The sequence below is a fragment of the Mustelus asterias genome, chromosome 3 (genome assembly GCF_964213995.1).
Source record: "Mustelus asterias chromosome 3, sMusAst1.hap1.1, whole genome shotgun sequence".
Lineage (NCBI taxonomy): Eukaryota > Metazoa > Chordata > Chondrichthyes > Carcharhiniformes > Triakidae > Mustelus > Mustelus asterias.
The window spans coordinates 104489257-104505426 of record NC_135803.1 but is presented as its reverse complement, the minus strand read 5'-3'; the positions used below and the strand labels follow the sequence as shown (position 1 = coordinate 104505426).

Here is a 16170-nt window from a genome sequence, read left to right as displayed (position 1 = left end):
ACACTGAAGCATTCTAATTTCAGAAATGTGCTTTAGTCTTAATAAAGCTGATGCTGACTTTTCACCAACTCTACGAGAAATAGATTGTCACCAGTAATCTTCAAGGAAGTTCTCCTGATTGTCAACAACACATTTGTGCCTTTTTTTTGGTGATTTTCAATGGTTATGACAGGGGTTCAGGAGAACACCACAAAAATTGCTTTTATTTATTTTTTGACAGCCTACATTACTTACTGTGAAATATGAGTTTGCCATCATTGCCAAATAACCTGACAGAAATTTAAAAGGCCATCCCTCAGGGTTATTGGAAGAAATAATGATGTGCCATATCTTCCTGTGATTCTTATTAAACAATGTTTAAAATTTCCAAAACCCCGAGAGTTCCCAATGCTTGGCCAAAATCACGTTTTCCACTGGCAAAGATGTGTATGTTGGCCAGTAATGAGTTTTCTATGGTATTTGAAAATGCTATTTTGCAGGTATACCCATTAAATACACTCCACTTTATTAGTGTTATCACACAACATACATTTCAATCTGATTCTTTACTCCAAATTTTTTTATATGCTCTTTGTTCCAGGTCAACTCTGTGAATTGCAACACTAGTTGGAAAATAGTTCTTTTTATGAAATGGAGCGATAATAAAGAAGATATTTTGAAAGGGGTGAGTTGATTTCTCAGTACGTGCAATGTGTTTGGAATTGATCAAAAGCATTAATGTTGTACATTTTGAAAAAGTTTGCAGATTGCCCTGGATTAATTCTTTCCCTTCTTGCCGGAAGGCAGGCTTGTCATGCTGGTTAGTTCCTCGGGCACTAGGTGCTGTTTAGAATGTTGTTCAAGCAGCCATATTTTATGTTGCCCCAACAGTGCAATCTGACAAAGGTACTTTGGCATAGTGGTATTGCAGCCAGGTCTGACCCTCCCAACCATTCGGGCTCTCATTCCATTCGTAGTTTCCAAATGGGTGAGCTGGAATGTCTTGAAGTTGGACACTTATGTTGATTATAATGCCTATTGGAACTCTCTTCCCCAAAGAACGGTAGTGGCAGGATCATTCAATATTTTTAACAGAGATAGATAAACTCTTGACTAACAGTGGAGTCAGAATTTATTGCAGATAAACAGAAAATGGAGTTGAGGCCACATTCAGATCAGCCATGATCTAATTGAATGGTGGAGGGGGCTCAAGGGGCTAATGGCCGACTGCTCCCAAGTCACATGCAAATACTTTTGAAGTGTAATCACTGTTGTAATGTAAGAACACAGTAGCCAATTTGCATCCAGCAATGGGCAGCAAAGAAAAGCCAAGCTGCATGCCTTAATGACTATCACCCGGTGCTCTGGCATCCATCATTATGAAGTGCTTTGAAAGGTTAGTCATGCCACGAATCAATTCTGGCCTCCCAAATTGCCTGGATCTGCTACAGTTCACCTATGACCGCAACAGGTCCACAGCAGACATCATCTCCCTGACCCTACACTCAACCCTAGATATTAAAGGCACCTATGTCAGATTCCTATTTATTGACTACAGCTCAGCCTTCAACACCATTATTCCTACGAACTCATCTCCAAAGTCCATGGCCTGGGGCTCAGCTCCTCCCTCTGCAACTGGATCCTAGACTTCCTAACCCACAGACCACAATCAGATAAGGATAGGCCACAACACCACCTCCATGATCATCCTCAACACTGGTACCTCAAGACTGTGTCTCCTCAACCCATTACTATACTCCTTATACACCTATGACTGTGTGGCCAAATTCCCCTCCAACTTGGTTTTCAAGTTTGCTGATGACACCACCGTAGTGGGTCGGATCTCAAACAATGATGAGACAGAGTACAGGAAAGAGATAGAGAAACTGGTGTGACGACAATAATCTCTCCGTCAATGTCAACAAAACAAGGAAAATAGTCATCGACTTCAGGAAGGGGAAGGACAGTGGAGGACATGCTCCTGTCTACATCAATGGGGATGAAGTAGCTTCAGGGTTTTAGGTGTCCAGACCACCAACAACCTGTCCTGATCCCTCCATTCGGATGCTATAGTTAAGAAAGCCCACCAATGCCTCTACTTTCTCAGGAGACTAAGGAAATTTGGCATGTCCGCTACAACTCCCACCAATTTTTACAGATACACCATAGAAAGCATTCTTTCTGGTTATATCACAGCTTGGTATGGCTCCTGCTCTGTCCAAGACCGCAATAAACGACAAAGGGTCATGAATGAAGCCCAGTCCATCAGTCAAACCAGTCTCCCATCTATTGACACTGTCTACACTTCCTGCTGCCTCGGAAAAGCAGCCAGCATAATCAAGGACCCCACGCTCCCTGAACATACTCTCTTCCATCTTGTTCCATCAGGAAAAAGATACAAAAGTCTGAGGTCATGTACCAACTGATTCAAGAACAGCTTCTTCCCTGTTGCCATCAGACTTTTGAATGGACCGACCTCCCATTAATTGTCCTTTCTCAACACCCCAGCTATGTCTGTAATACTACATTCTGCACTCTCTTCTTTCCTTCCCTATGAATGGTATGCTTTGTCTATATAGCGTGCAAGAAACAATACTTTTCACTGTATACCAATACATGTGACAATAATAAATCAAATCATCAATGCGATTTTTATTAGTGACGTTATTGAGGGTCAATAAGGGGATGTCCCTGTTTTTTTTCCTTTTGCCATGGGGTCTTTATGTCTACCTGGGAGTGCAGGCAGGACTTAGTTTAATATCTCATTCCATGAGGTGGAACTTTGCACCATGCAGCATTCTCTTAATACTTCACCGAAATGTCTGGCTAGGTTTTATGCTCAAGTTTCTCGAAAGGGATTTGAAATCGTCTCTAATTCAGAGTGCTACTCATGGAGCCAGAGCTGAATCCCTAATATAGATATCTCAAATCTTTATGACTCAGTATCATGGCGGTGAGTGTATTTACATGCTTTGCTTTGTGATGCGACTCCTATAAGATACAACCTCTGGTGAGGAATATCTCATCCCAATCTTTTGTGCAGCAACCGAGGGAATGACATGGCAAGATACTAATGGCAATACTTTTTTCTGTCTCTTGCAGGGTGATGTGGTGAGACTGTTTCATGCAGAACAGGAGAAGTTTCTGACCTGTGATGAATATCGGAAAAAGCAGTATGTATTTCTCCGAACCACTGGCCGGCAGTCTGCTACATCCGCCACCAGCTCCAAAGCTTTGTGGGAGGTTGAGGTATGCCCTGTTACACTAGAACCAGACCTATAGTTTTAGAAAGATAGTGTTTGGGTTAGAAAATGTCCTCATGGGATTGAAAAGTGTACTGTTGGTCTTGTGCTGGTACTTGTTTCATTTGGATTTGGCTGAATCGGTGTTTACAAAATCCAACTCCCGTATCCCAGCAAAAAGAGCTCGAATAGCTGAAATATCCAGATTTTATGGTTCACAATTCCTGGCCTCTATGATTTGAGCGGAACACCAGTGTAGAAAATGTCAATCCAACAAAAAAAATACAAGAACTGTCATTTATATAGCATGAATCTCATTCTTGCTGTCCTAAAGTGTTTCACAGCCAGTGGCTTGTATTTGAAGTGTTGTAATGTAGAGATATGTAGTGTTTTGGCTTGTTGTACATTGTTGCAGCTGGACAGGGCTTCCCCATAACATTGTTTCCAGGGCTGCTGCTTAAAATAAATGTACTAAACATCCTGTCAAACATCAGTTTGGAAGTTTCATTCACATGTATGCAGGAATAGCCGCTGTTTTTAGAACTGCCTGTCATCCAGTGTTTAGTTCAGTTGGATTTACTTCAAGAAGTATCACATTTTGGGTTTACAACCATTAGGATGGGGTCCAGTTATGACGACATGGTGTCAATGTCTTATCGATTTATATTGTCCTGGTTAAGAGAAGCAGGTGATGGGTATTAATTGTCTTTGAGCACATGTAAATAGGGGATTTCCTTTGGCATTTTGTTTTAGTTACATTGCCCCCAACACAGACTGTGACTCCCCTCGTTAGTTCAATTTTTGTTCATTGAAATAGGGATAGCTGGGACACTGGTTTGAGTGAGAGGTGAGCTGTGACACTGAACAAGTCAATCAACTCTCTAAATAAAGAAAAGCTTTGTATCTTGGTTTTGCTTTCACCAACTTACTTGGATCCCATTAACACATAGTTGAATGCTATTGCAGGCTCGGATAAAGCAACTGCTGTGATAGTCTGACAAATCTCATCTTGTGAATTTTCAACACATTTAAAGCTCAAACGAGTTGTGAAGTGCCATTTGACTGTTTAAAATAGCTCGGTTAATGGACATAAATGTATGTTATTGAAAATAATGCAAAGGAAAAGCGAGCCCCTCTCGCTCCAAATGAAATCAATCTGTAAATCCTTCTGTTTACACCAGGTCAAAGAGGTACACCAGGTCAAAATTTTAGTAAAATAATAAAATACCTGAGAATTTGCATTTGTATAGCGTCTTCCATAACCTCGGGTCATTCCAAAGTGCTTGACTGCCAAGGAAGCACTTTCAAGAATGCAAGGCCAATTGCAACCTCATGAAACTGCAAACATGATCTTATCTGTTTGTGTTTGCTCTGTAAGGGCATAAGTGAAGGAATACAAAAAGGATGGTGGACAAAAATCAATTCCTATATGTCTTCATTTCCTTGCAGGTGGTTCAACATGACCCATGTCGTGGGGGAGCAGGACACTGGAATAGTCTCTTCCGGTTCAAGCACTTGGCCACCGGAAACTACTTGGCTGCGGAAGTCGGCGAAGTGAGTGTTTTTTTAATTTGTTTTTATTTTGCTGTTTTCTTTCTACCTTGTACCTTTCTACAGTACCTGATGCTACATCGTGTGTTTTCCAGGCCATTCCAGATTACCAAGATGATTGTCAAGAATCCCGATCATCGGTAGGTGATGTTCACAATACTGGTGGCAAGAGTTTGGGGCTTTCTAGTGCTGCAGTCTTTGAGTGGTGTGTCTGGAGGTGTCTAAAATTAACAATTGAATTGTTCATGTGGTCAAAAGAGGTATTAGTTTTTGAGTTGATAAAGTTTTCAAAGAATTTTTATCATCGAATCTCTACAGTACAGTAGGAGGCCATTTGGCCATTGAGTCTGTGCCAAGTCTGAGTGCCTTATTCCTGTCATCATGGCTAATCCACCTAACCTAACCACCTCTTGGGACACAAAGGGATAATTTAGCATGGCCCATTTAAGTGACTGACACATCTTTGGACTCTGGGAGGAAACCGGAGGAAACCCATACAGACACAGGGAGAACGTGCAAACTCCACACAAAAAGTGACCCAAGGCTGGAATTGAACCTGGGTACCTGGCGCTGTGAGGCAGTAGTGATAACCACAGTGATCATCACAAACAACCGAAACATATCAAACTGTGATCATTGTGGCTCAGAATTACAAAATTCTCAATTTATTTCCTGTTTTCTCTCAAAAAGTGTAGGCTGCATTGGAACAGAACCTGGCTTTCCTCAATCAAATTCAAAATAAAAGCATCGGAATTGCTGGACTCGAAAGATTAAGGTCCCATCCTGGTAGTCGCCTGATGCAATGATGGAGCCACTAACTAAACATAGCCATTAATATCCATTAATTAGTCCGCAATAGACCCACACGAGGAATCCAACCCACTCCCCTTTCCACAATCACTGAGGTGGAACGTTAGGAACCATTAATCTAAAGTCACCATGACACTTGGCATGTCATGTTTTAAAATACACGTGTGCTATAATCCCAAAATGTTGTTTCCTAAAAGAAATATAGTTTCAGAAGTGGAAGGCCATGAACAGCTGTTAATAGGGGAAAAAAGCCTTTGTTTGGAAATCAGCTACTTTGGATGTTGTCTTAAAAAACTTGATAATGCTTTGGGAAATTGAAAGAAACTACATTTCCAAAGCAACTTTCACAATCTCAAAGTGCATCCTCAGCCAAGGAAGTACTCTTTAAGTGAAGTCACTGTTGTAATTCTGAATGAAGAGTAAAATGTAAACAGTATGATGGATGAATGGTGATTGCTATTTGTCGGCATGTACTTGTACTTATAGCTGCAGACAGTGTGAGCATGGCTTCAGTGACGAATTCTATATACAATAATGCAGGGCATGTTGTATTTGTTAAATGCTAACTATAAAAGATTTTATCATAGAACATAGAAAAACTACAGCACAATACAGGCCCTTCAGCCCACAAAGTTGTGCCGAACATGTACCTACCTTAGCGATTACTAGGCTTACCTATAACCCTCCATCTTACTAAGTTCCATGTACTTACCTAAAAGTCTCTTAAAAGACCCTATCGAATCCGCCTCCTCCACCGTTGCTGGCAGCCCATTCCAAGCAAACACCATCCTCTGAGTGAAAAACTTACCCCTGACATCTCCTCTGTACCTACTACCCAACACCTTAAACCTGTGTCCTCTTGTGGCAACCATTTCAGCCCTCGGAAAAAGCCTCTGACTGTCCACTCGATCAATACCTCTCAACATCTTATACACCTCTATCAGGTCACCCCTCATCATTCGTCTCTCCAAGGAGAAAAGGCCGAGCTCACTCAATCTACCCTCATAAGGCATGCTCCCCAACCCAGGCAACATCCTTGTAAATCTCCTCTGCACCCTTTCTATGGCTTCCACATCCTTCCTGTAATGAGGCGACCAGAACTGAGCACAGTACTCCCAAGTGGGGTCTGACCAGGGTCCTATATAGCTGCAACATTATCTCACGACTCCTAAACTCAATTCCTCGATTAATGAAGGCCAGTACACCATACGCCTTCTTAACCACAGCCTCAACCTGCACAGCTGCTTTGAGCGTCCTATGAACTCGGACCCCAAGATCCTTCTGATCTTCCATACTGCCAAGAGTCATAGAAACATAGAAAAACTACAGCACAAAACAGGCCCTTCGGCCCCACAAGTTGTGCCGAACATATCCCTACCTTTTTAGGCCTACCTATAACCCTCCATCCTATTAAGTCCCATGAACTCATCCAGGAGTCTCTTAAAAGACCCTGTTGAGCTTACCTCCACCACCATTGACGGCAGCCGATTCCACTCACCCACCACCCTCTGTGTGAAAAACTTCCCCCCAGCATTTCCCCTGTACCTACTCCCCAGCACCTTAAACCTGTGTCCTCTTGTAGCAGACATTTCCACCCTGGGAAAAAGCTTCTGAGAGTCCACCCGATCTATGCCTCTCAACATCTTATATACCTCTATTAGGTCTCCTCTCATCCTACGTCTCTCCAAGGAGAAAAGACTGAACTCCCTCAGCCTATCCTCATAAGGTATGCCACTCAATCCAGGCAACATCCTTGTAAATCTCCTCTGCACCCTTTCAATGTTTTCCACATCCTTCCTGTAATGAGGCGACCAAAACAAACAAAACAAAACAAAGAACAAAGAACAGTACAGCACAGGAAACAGGCCCTTCGGCCCTCCAAGCCTGTGCCGCTCCTTGGTCCAACTAGACCAATCGTTTGTATCCCTCATGTGACTATCCAGGCAAGTCTTAAACGATGTCAGCATGCCTGCCTCCACCACCCTACTTGGCAGCGCATTCCAGGCCCCCACCAACCTCCATGTTAAAAAACATCCCTCTAATATCTGAGTTATACTTCGCCCCTCTCACCTTGAGCCCGTGACCCCTCGTGAACGTCACTTCTGATCTGGGAAAAAGCTTCCCACCGTTCACCCTATCTATCCCCTTCATAATCTTGTACACCTCTTTTAGATCTCCCCTCATTCTCCGTCTTTCCAGGGAGAACAACCCCAGTTTACCCAATCTCTCCTCATAGCTAAGACCCTCCATACCAGACTAAGACCCTCCATACCAGAACTGAGCACAGTACTCCAAGTGGGGTCTGACGAGGGTCTTATACAGCTTGCATGAAATGAAAGTCTCCTCTGATAGACACACAACTTACTGGTAATGCCCACAAATGATTCAACCTTCATTTTCTAGCCTGGGTAGACAGTCAGATCAACCATGCAAGTTGGATTATTGCATTATTTTAGCACATTGCTGTGCCCTTTAACTTCTGTATTATTTCTGCTGGAAGGAAATCTGACTGAATGTGTAATGCTGCATTCTGTAACAAACTGACTGTCAAGGAAAGGATTTGCATCTAGTATCACACTTCACTATCTGGCTTGGGATCAATTTAACATGAGCAAGGCATCAGAGAGGAGGTGACTGAATGATGACATGCAATAGGTGAGGGGAAGAAGAGCACATGGCCCAAGACACCGAGGAAATTTAAATTTCGTAGGTGGAGCATGGAAAGAGGAAAAGGAAGAGCATTCATAGCTATAGTGACAAGGTTGACCAAAAATATAGAAATGAAGGTGAAACAGTGAAAGGAAGATTGTGGCTACATGTCAGGTCCATTGTAATAGAGAACCGAGTTAAATACCGAAAATAGAGAGACGTGGAAAAACAAGGGGGCAAAAGGAATGTATGACAATTGTTTAGTGGGTAATATAAAAGGGAACTCTAACTGCTTCGCTCAATATATGAAGAGTAGAAGAGCAGAACTGATTGGAGACCTGAAAGAAAATTAGAAGTGAGAAGGCATGGCCATGGTTCTAAATGACCCTTTTGCCCCTGTCTTTATTCAAGAAGAGCATGCTGCTGATGTCACAGTGAAGTTTGCGATGGTAGAGAAAATGTTTGTGATAAAAGCAGATAAAGAAATATGATGGGTTTGCAGTGCTGGAGGCAGCGCACATTCCAGCTGCAGTGCACCCTTGGTTAGAGAGAAGTACGGGTGGAGTTTGCCATTAGGCTCGAGGGGCTGAATGACCTACTCCTGCTCATTGTTCTTTTCCTTTGTATTATGTCCAATTCTGAGCACCACACTTCAGGAACGCTATCATGAGAAGATGCTGAATTTTACTGGAATAGAATCAGGGTGAGGAGAGTGTGGAGGAGCTGGGTTCTGAACAATTGGAGTCGTTCTCCTTACAACTGGGGAGCTTTGGTAGAGTTGTTCAAAATCATGAAGGCTTTAATAAAATCAGGGAAAAGGCTAGGTGACTCATTTTTTTGATTAGTGCAGTCACGATGGGCCAAGTGGCCTCTTTCTTGTGCCGTGAGCTCTCGGCGATTCTAAAACTCTTTCCAGTTGAAGAAGGCGACCAGAGTTGTGATGAGAATTTTTTTTTATGCACCAAGTTGATGATGCATGTCAGGTAAGTTCTTTAAATGAAAATCAGGTCAATTACAATAGGTTGAGGGGGGGAAGGTGAAGAGGAAAGTAAGACTACTTAAAGAGAGACTATGAGAATAGAATGACGATCAACAGAAAAGAACCCAGAAAGTTGCTACCAGCATGTAAATAAGTTAGTAGTAAGTGGTGGAGTGGCCCCTTTACGGACAAAGGATGACATATGCTGAGAGGGACAAGCCACGGCTAGAATGCTAAGAGTTCTTTGTATCAGTGTTTACTGAGGAAGAAGAATCTGATCAAATGTCAGTAGAAGTGGAGATAGTGAAGGCAATGGATAATGTGAAAATTAACAAGAATGTGGTACTGTAAAAGCTGACTATGCTTAAGGTACGTATGTCACCTGGTCCAGATAGCTTGCATCCCAGGCAGAGGTAGCAGAAGGGCTTGTCTTAATCTTTCAGGCTTCCATGGATATGGGCAAGGTGCCTGAGGATTGGAGAGAGGCAAATGTAGCACCCCTATTAAAGAAAGGGTGTAAGGACAGACTTGGCTACTACATGGTCGGCTTATGATGAAAGTGAGGAGGGGTGGGATCGAGGGAAAGTTGGCCGATTGGATAGGTAACTGGCTGTCTGATCGAAGACAGAGGGTGGTGGTGGATGGAAAATTTTCGGATTGGAGGCAGGTTGCTAGCGGAGTGCCACAGGGATCAGTGCTTGGTCCTCTGCTCTTTGTGATTTTTATTAATGACTTAGAGGAGGGGGCAGAAGGGTGGATCAGTAAATTTGCTGATGACACCAAGGTTGGTGGAGTAGTGGATGAGGTGGAGGGTTGTTGTAGGCTGCCAAGAGACATAGATAGGATGCAAAGCTGGGCTGAAAAATGGCAAATGGAGTTTAACCCTGATAAATGTGAGGTGATTCATTTTGGTAGGACTAATTTAAATGTGGATTACAGGGTCAAAGGTAGGGTTCTGAAGACTGTGGAGGAACAGAGAGATCTTGGGGTCCATATCCACAGATCTCTAAAGGTTGCCACTCAAGTGGATAGATCTGTGAAGAAGGCCTATAGTGTGTTAGCTTTTATTAACAGGGGGTTGGAGTTTAAGAGCCGTGGGGTTATGCTGCAACTGTACAGGACCTTGGTGAGACCACATTTGGAATATTGTGTGCAGTTCTGGTCACCTCACTATAAGAAGGATGTGGAAGCGCTGGAAAGAGTGCAGAGGAGATTTACCAGGATGCTGCCTGGTTTGGAGGGTAGGTCTTATGAGGAAAGGTTGAGGGAGCTAGGGCTGTTCTCTCTGGAGCGGAGGAGGCTGAGGGGAGACTTAATAGAGGTTTATAAAATGATGAAGGGGATAGATAGAGTGAACATTCAAAGACTATTTCCTCGGGTGGATGGAGCTATTACAAGGGGGCATAACTATAGGGTTCGTGGTGGGAGATATAGGAAGGATATCAGAGGTAGGTTCTTTACGCAGAGTGGTTGGGGTGTGGAATGGACTGCCTGCAGTGATAGTGGAGTCAGACACTTTAGGAACATTTAAGCGGTTATTGGATAGGCACATGGAGCACACCAGGATGATAGGGAGTGGGATAGCTTGATCTTGTTTTCAGATAAAGCTCGGCACAACATCGTGGGCCGAAGGGCCTGTTCTGTGCTGTACTGTTCTATGTTCTACACACCACTTAGTTTAACACGAGTGGTGGGTAGAATTTAATACAGGGAAGTGTGAGGTAATGCATTTTGTCAGAAGGATGGGGCGATGTAACATCAAGAGTGGGCAGGTTCGGAGGATCCTATGGGTATATCTGTCTCATTTCTAAGGTAGCAGGACATACCGAGAGAGTGGTGCGCAAAATGTATGGGATCTTGGCCTTTATGAATAAAGGTTTTGAGCACAAAAGCAGGGAAGTTATGCTGAACCTTTTCAAACACTGGTTAGGCCCCAACCAGAGTATTGCATTCAGTTCTGGTCAACACACTTTAGGATAGATGTGAAGTTGTTTGAGAGGATACAGAGCAGATTTGCCAGAATGGTTCTAGCAATGGGAAAGTTTGTAGTTGCAAAGGTTCAAAAGGCTGCAATTGTTCTTCTTTGAGCAAAATTGATTGAGGGGAGATTTGATGAAGGTGTACAAGATTATGACAAGCTTGGGTAAGTTGACAAAGAAAAGTTGTTCCCATTAGCTGATAACACAAAGACTAGGAGGGGATGCAAATTTAAGATTTTGGGCGAGGGATGCAGGAGAAATATGCAAAGGAATCCTTAAATGCAGCCAATGCTCATAACTTGGAACTCACTGCCCATGAAAGTGGTGGATCTGAAAACCATCAATGTTTCCAAAGGTACTTGGCTGGACACTTGAGGGAAATAAACTTGCAGGGCTATGGGGACTGAGTGGATTGCTCTACCGGGATCCGGCATGAACTCGATTGGTTGAATGGCCGCCTCCTGTATCATTAATGTCTCTATGACTAAGTTATGATGATCTAGAATGGAATGGAATGAGCATCTGCCTGAAAGGATGATAGAAGCAAATTCTGAGTTTTAAAAAAAATCAATAATTTCTATCATAAAGCAGTGGATAAAAAAATACTTGAAGAGGAATATAATGGGGGGGGGGGGGGGCGGTGGTGGATAACATGAGGAAAGAGCAGGGAAATGGAACTAACTAGATAGCTCTTTCGAAGAACTAGCCAAGGAATGATGGATCGAGTAGCCTCATTCTGCACTGTATGATTCTCTGATTAGTAGAAATATGACCTGGTCATCAATAAATGACAGGAAGGAGAACATATGAAAGGAAGTCTGTGGAACACTCCTTCCCCAGACAGCAATGGAGGCTGGACCAATGTTAATTTTTAAGATGGAGTCAGATAGATTCTTGATTGACAAGGGTGTAGGAGGTAGAAAGGAAAGCGGAGTGGAGGCCACAATCAGATCAGCCATGATCTTATTGAATGATGGAGCAGGCTTGAGAGGCTGAATGGCCTACCCCTGCTCCAAATTTATCTGCTCATAATTCAAATCTCCCCTTCTTCCTTGCCACCCACATTTTTTTAATCTTCAGCTCCAACCTGAAGGGAAAGAAGGGTCCAATATCCCTACATAAAACAGTTGTATTGATATGTAAAGTCAAGGGGTGGCGATGGCCTAGTGGTATTATCTAGAAACTCAGCTAATATTCTGAAGACCCAGGTTCGGATCCTGCCACAGCAGACGGGGAGAATTTGAATTCAATAAAAAAAAATCTGGAATTAAGAATCTACTGATGACCATGAAATCATTGTCGGAAAAACCACCTGGTTCACGAATGTCATTTAGAGGAGGAAATCTGCCATCCTTACCTGGTCTGGCCTTCATGTGACTCCAGAGCCACAGCAACGTGGTTGACTCTCAACTGCCCGCTAAGGGCAACTGAGGATGGGCAATAAATGCTGGCCAATAAATGCTATGATGTGGAGATGCCAGCGTTGGACTCCCATTGTTTTGTTTCTTAAAGACTGGATTAGTTGTAAGTATTCGCATTCCAACCATTATTCATGTAAATTGAGTCTGTGTCTTTATAAGTTCTGTTTGTGAACAGAATTCCCACTCACCTGAAGAAGGGGCTTAGAGCCTCGAAAGCTTGTGTGGCTTTTGCTACCAAATAAACCTGTTGGACTTTAACCTGGTGTTGTTAAACTTCTTACAATAAATGCTAGCCAGCCAGCGACATCCATGTGCCATGGATAACAAAAGTCATTGAATAGCTGGAGTCTGTAGCGAATATCCTGTTTATTGACCATAGCTGATTTGTGGTATGTGAATGGGACTGCTGACGATGCTTGGTGTTTGGGCGTGGAACACCGCGGTGAACGTTGCCTTGTATTTTGATGTGGGTTTGAAGTTTGCTAACTGCTTCTTCATCTCTGCAGCTTTCATTTTATTTCCCTTGAATGAACCTAGGCCATTGTCAAGTCATGGGAAGCTTTGCAGTTGAAAGAAATCCTGTCCTTTTGTTAGTAAGAGATGGCAATCAAATTCTGTCCAGTTTTCCCCTCCTTCCCTAGCCCCTGGCTCCTATACCAGGGAGAGATGGATACAGTTTTTACCTTGTTTGACGTCAACAAAACCAGGTTTCTTTTGCAGTGAAATCTGCAATTCCAGCAGCAGGGGGAGCATTTGCACTGTTATATTTCCCTCGCTTCTCTTCCTCTCTCCCCAGCTGATGATTCAGTTATTTGAGACTTGTGATTGGGTTGTGGCTGTAATGCTGTAACCTGCACTTCAGAATCCTGCCTCTTTAACATGGGGATGACAATTCTATGTCTATATAAAATAACAGAGTGGGATGAAATCCAGAAATTGGACCATTCCCTGGATTTTAAAAAACTTGCACAAATGCAGCCAACACCACTTACAGTTGTAAACAATCCCAGTTTGAGACCTGCTTCCCAACCTCTGAAGGGAAGGAGGTCGAGGGAGTGTTCGCACATTTTCTTGCTGGAGTCTTAAGAACTGTTTCTTTTATCCAATGTGAGCAGAGGCAGGCAGGCAATCTGAAGTATGTTTAAAATAATTGAGGGATATTAATTCTTGAAAATCCACTTTCAGTCTAGAAACTAATAACCTACTCCTTGTATCCTATACTGTACCAATTCCCACTTCCCAACATTCCTGTCTACGCTCGCTTACTAAGCTTCAAATATGAAATCCTTCAATTTTCATTCTTTCCTCCCACTCTAACCTCCTCTAGCCCTGTAATCCTGTCCCCTCTCTCTCCCTCTGATTCTGATGCTCTTGTTCATCCTCTCTCGGCTGTCATTGGTAACTGGGCCTCCAGTTGCCCTCCGATTCCTTCCTTAAACTTCTCAGCCTCTTCCCCTTATTCATTTCTGTTTAAGTGTCCTCCTTAAATACAAGTTCTTCGACCCAAGTGTTTTGCTTTCCTGCGAGCATCTCCTTTGACTCGGCACTCATTTTTTTTTCCCTCTTGCATCTGATGTTAGCACCTTGGGATGACAGATTTATGGTTACTGGCCCTCATAGCTCAAGATGAAAGCAATCTTTATCATACAAATTATTCGATCTGTCCTGGCAAGTTTCACTTCATGCATAATTAAGCACGGCATTTGCGTATATGACCTTGCACTGTTTACCAAGCTGAACATTGAGTCTGATTTGATTTTTTTGTTGCCTTCCACTTACTTTTGTAAAGGCGAATGTGTTCTTAAAAGCCACCATGTTCTATTCTTCTGGTAGAAATTGCTTAGAATCCAAATAGCGGAACAATAGATGAGACAGCCTCCGCATTCAATAGATCAGCCTCTGCCACCTCCGGCATGATGATTTTGCAATTCCTATTTTTGCCGCCTTTAGATAATCTTCTATTTCTTCACTGGTCCCATCATTTATCCTCTTTGCATTGTTCTCCCTTTTGTCATTTAATCTCTACTGCCTTCCACCCTATTACAGATCTTTCCTTTGTTCTTTCCTCCCCTTTCCTTTTCTCTGGACTCGCTTAAAGATGATAATAGCTCTTCACATTTTACGGTTTTATTGAAAGGTCATTAAGCTGAAACATTTTCTCTTTGCTATGGCTGCTTAGCCAGCTAAGCAGTTCAAGCATTTTCTGCTTTTTGTTTTGTTGGCCAATGTCTGCAGCGTTTTGCTTTTGAATAAATTGTTATTGTGTTGGATGTTTAAGGGACATTTGCAGTTATCAAATATGATGAAATATCTAACAAAACATCTCCTCCTGTTTGTCTGTTGTCATGTCAGATGCATATCTAATCCATCTCCTGCCAGCCCTTAACCAGGATATCACCAGGTCATCATATGACAGCACTTCTAAAAGTCCAAGTCAAAGTCCGGGATTAAATCAAGAACTTGTTAAATTGAAATAAATTGACATTTGGCACATGCAGAATGGTGGCATTGTTGACCTTGGCACTCCTGGTTTATGTGCAAGACTGATCTTCCAGATGGCTGAACGATTAAATGTTAACTTTGAGCAAAGCACAAGGTGTCTTCAATAATACTGGATTGGGGCCTTGCTTATTATTGGGAGACTGCATTGAAATTCTGATTGGTTCAACACAACTTCACCACTTTGAGTGAGCTTGCTATAGTAGTTGCTTTGCGGAACTGTTTGCTATGACTCTTGAGGTAACATTTTTGAGGATAAATTATGAGGTTGGATGGGTAGAAATTCGGAACAGTCATCCCAGCAGAACTAGGATATTGACTACTGGGAGTGCAGAGAGTTGCTGTGAAGGCTAATTTCCTGAAGAGCTCGGAAATTCCTCCCTGAATGCCGGAGGCAGCTGAGCAGGCCCTGCGGGGTATTTATACACAGTAAATTTAGGCGTCTTCTCTTGGATACCTCCAATTCTTTGAGATGTTTAAACTTTATTCCTACTCTCCATTTTGTTTTCTCCCTCCTGCAATATATAAGGTCTGGATTGATTTACAACTTTGGATCATGGTTGGAAGCTAGAATCATAAACCAGTTATAAACAGCAGTCCTATTGAAAGAGTCTGTATGCATCTCGTGTCCTAACTTGCATTCGAGCTATTGACTCTAATCCCTCTTCATGCTTGTCCTTCAGAGCCTTTCATTTTTTGAAGTTTTGCCTTAATTCCTTAAGTGCTTAGTTGACTCAACTTTAAAAGTCAATTCTGATAATGCATAACCCATAATCTAATAACTGAATTGAAATGATTTCTTCTGACTTTTCCCGCACTTTATGCTTCCAATACTAACCCTAAATCTATAATTTCTTTTCACTATTTATCCATTTAAAGTTTTGAATGCTTCCTTTTGGATTCTTTCAATCAATTTGCATAGTAGATACAATCCTATTTTTTCCAAGTCCCTCATTGTAACCATATATCCTTTCATCCCAGTAAAAGCTTTTTTAGTCCAATTTTAAAGGGTTGTAAAAACAGAAACATCTCAGGTTTCACGTACACAAATGGCTGAAGGT

General features: G+C 42.4%; 1 protein-coding gene across 1 annotated transcript in view; it reads left to right on the top strand.

The window, feature by feature from the left end:
* The window catches only part of itpr1b (inositol 1,4,5-trisphosphate receptor, type 1b), a 521126-nt gene that overhangs the window by 160565 nt on the left and 344391 nt on the right, over positions 1–16170 (top strand). Inside the window, exons 8-11 of the mRNA XM_078209411.1 lie at positions 581–664; positions 3082–3228; positions 4671–4775; positions 4868–4912. Coding sequence (XP_078065537.1) covers positions 581–664; positions 3082–3228; positions 4671–4775; positions 4868–4912 — 381 coding nt within the window. The remainder of the gene's footprint in view (positions 1–580; positions 665–3081; positions 3229–4670; positions 4776–4867; positions 4913–16170) is intronic.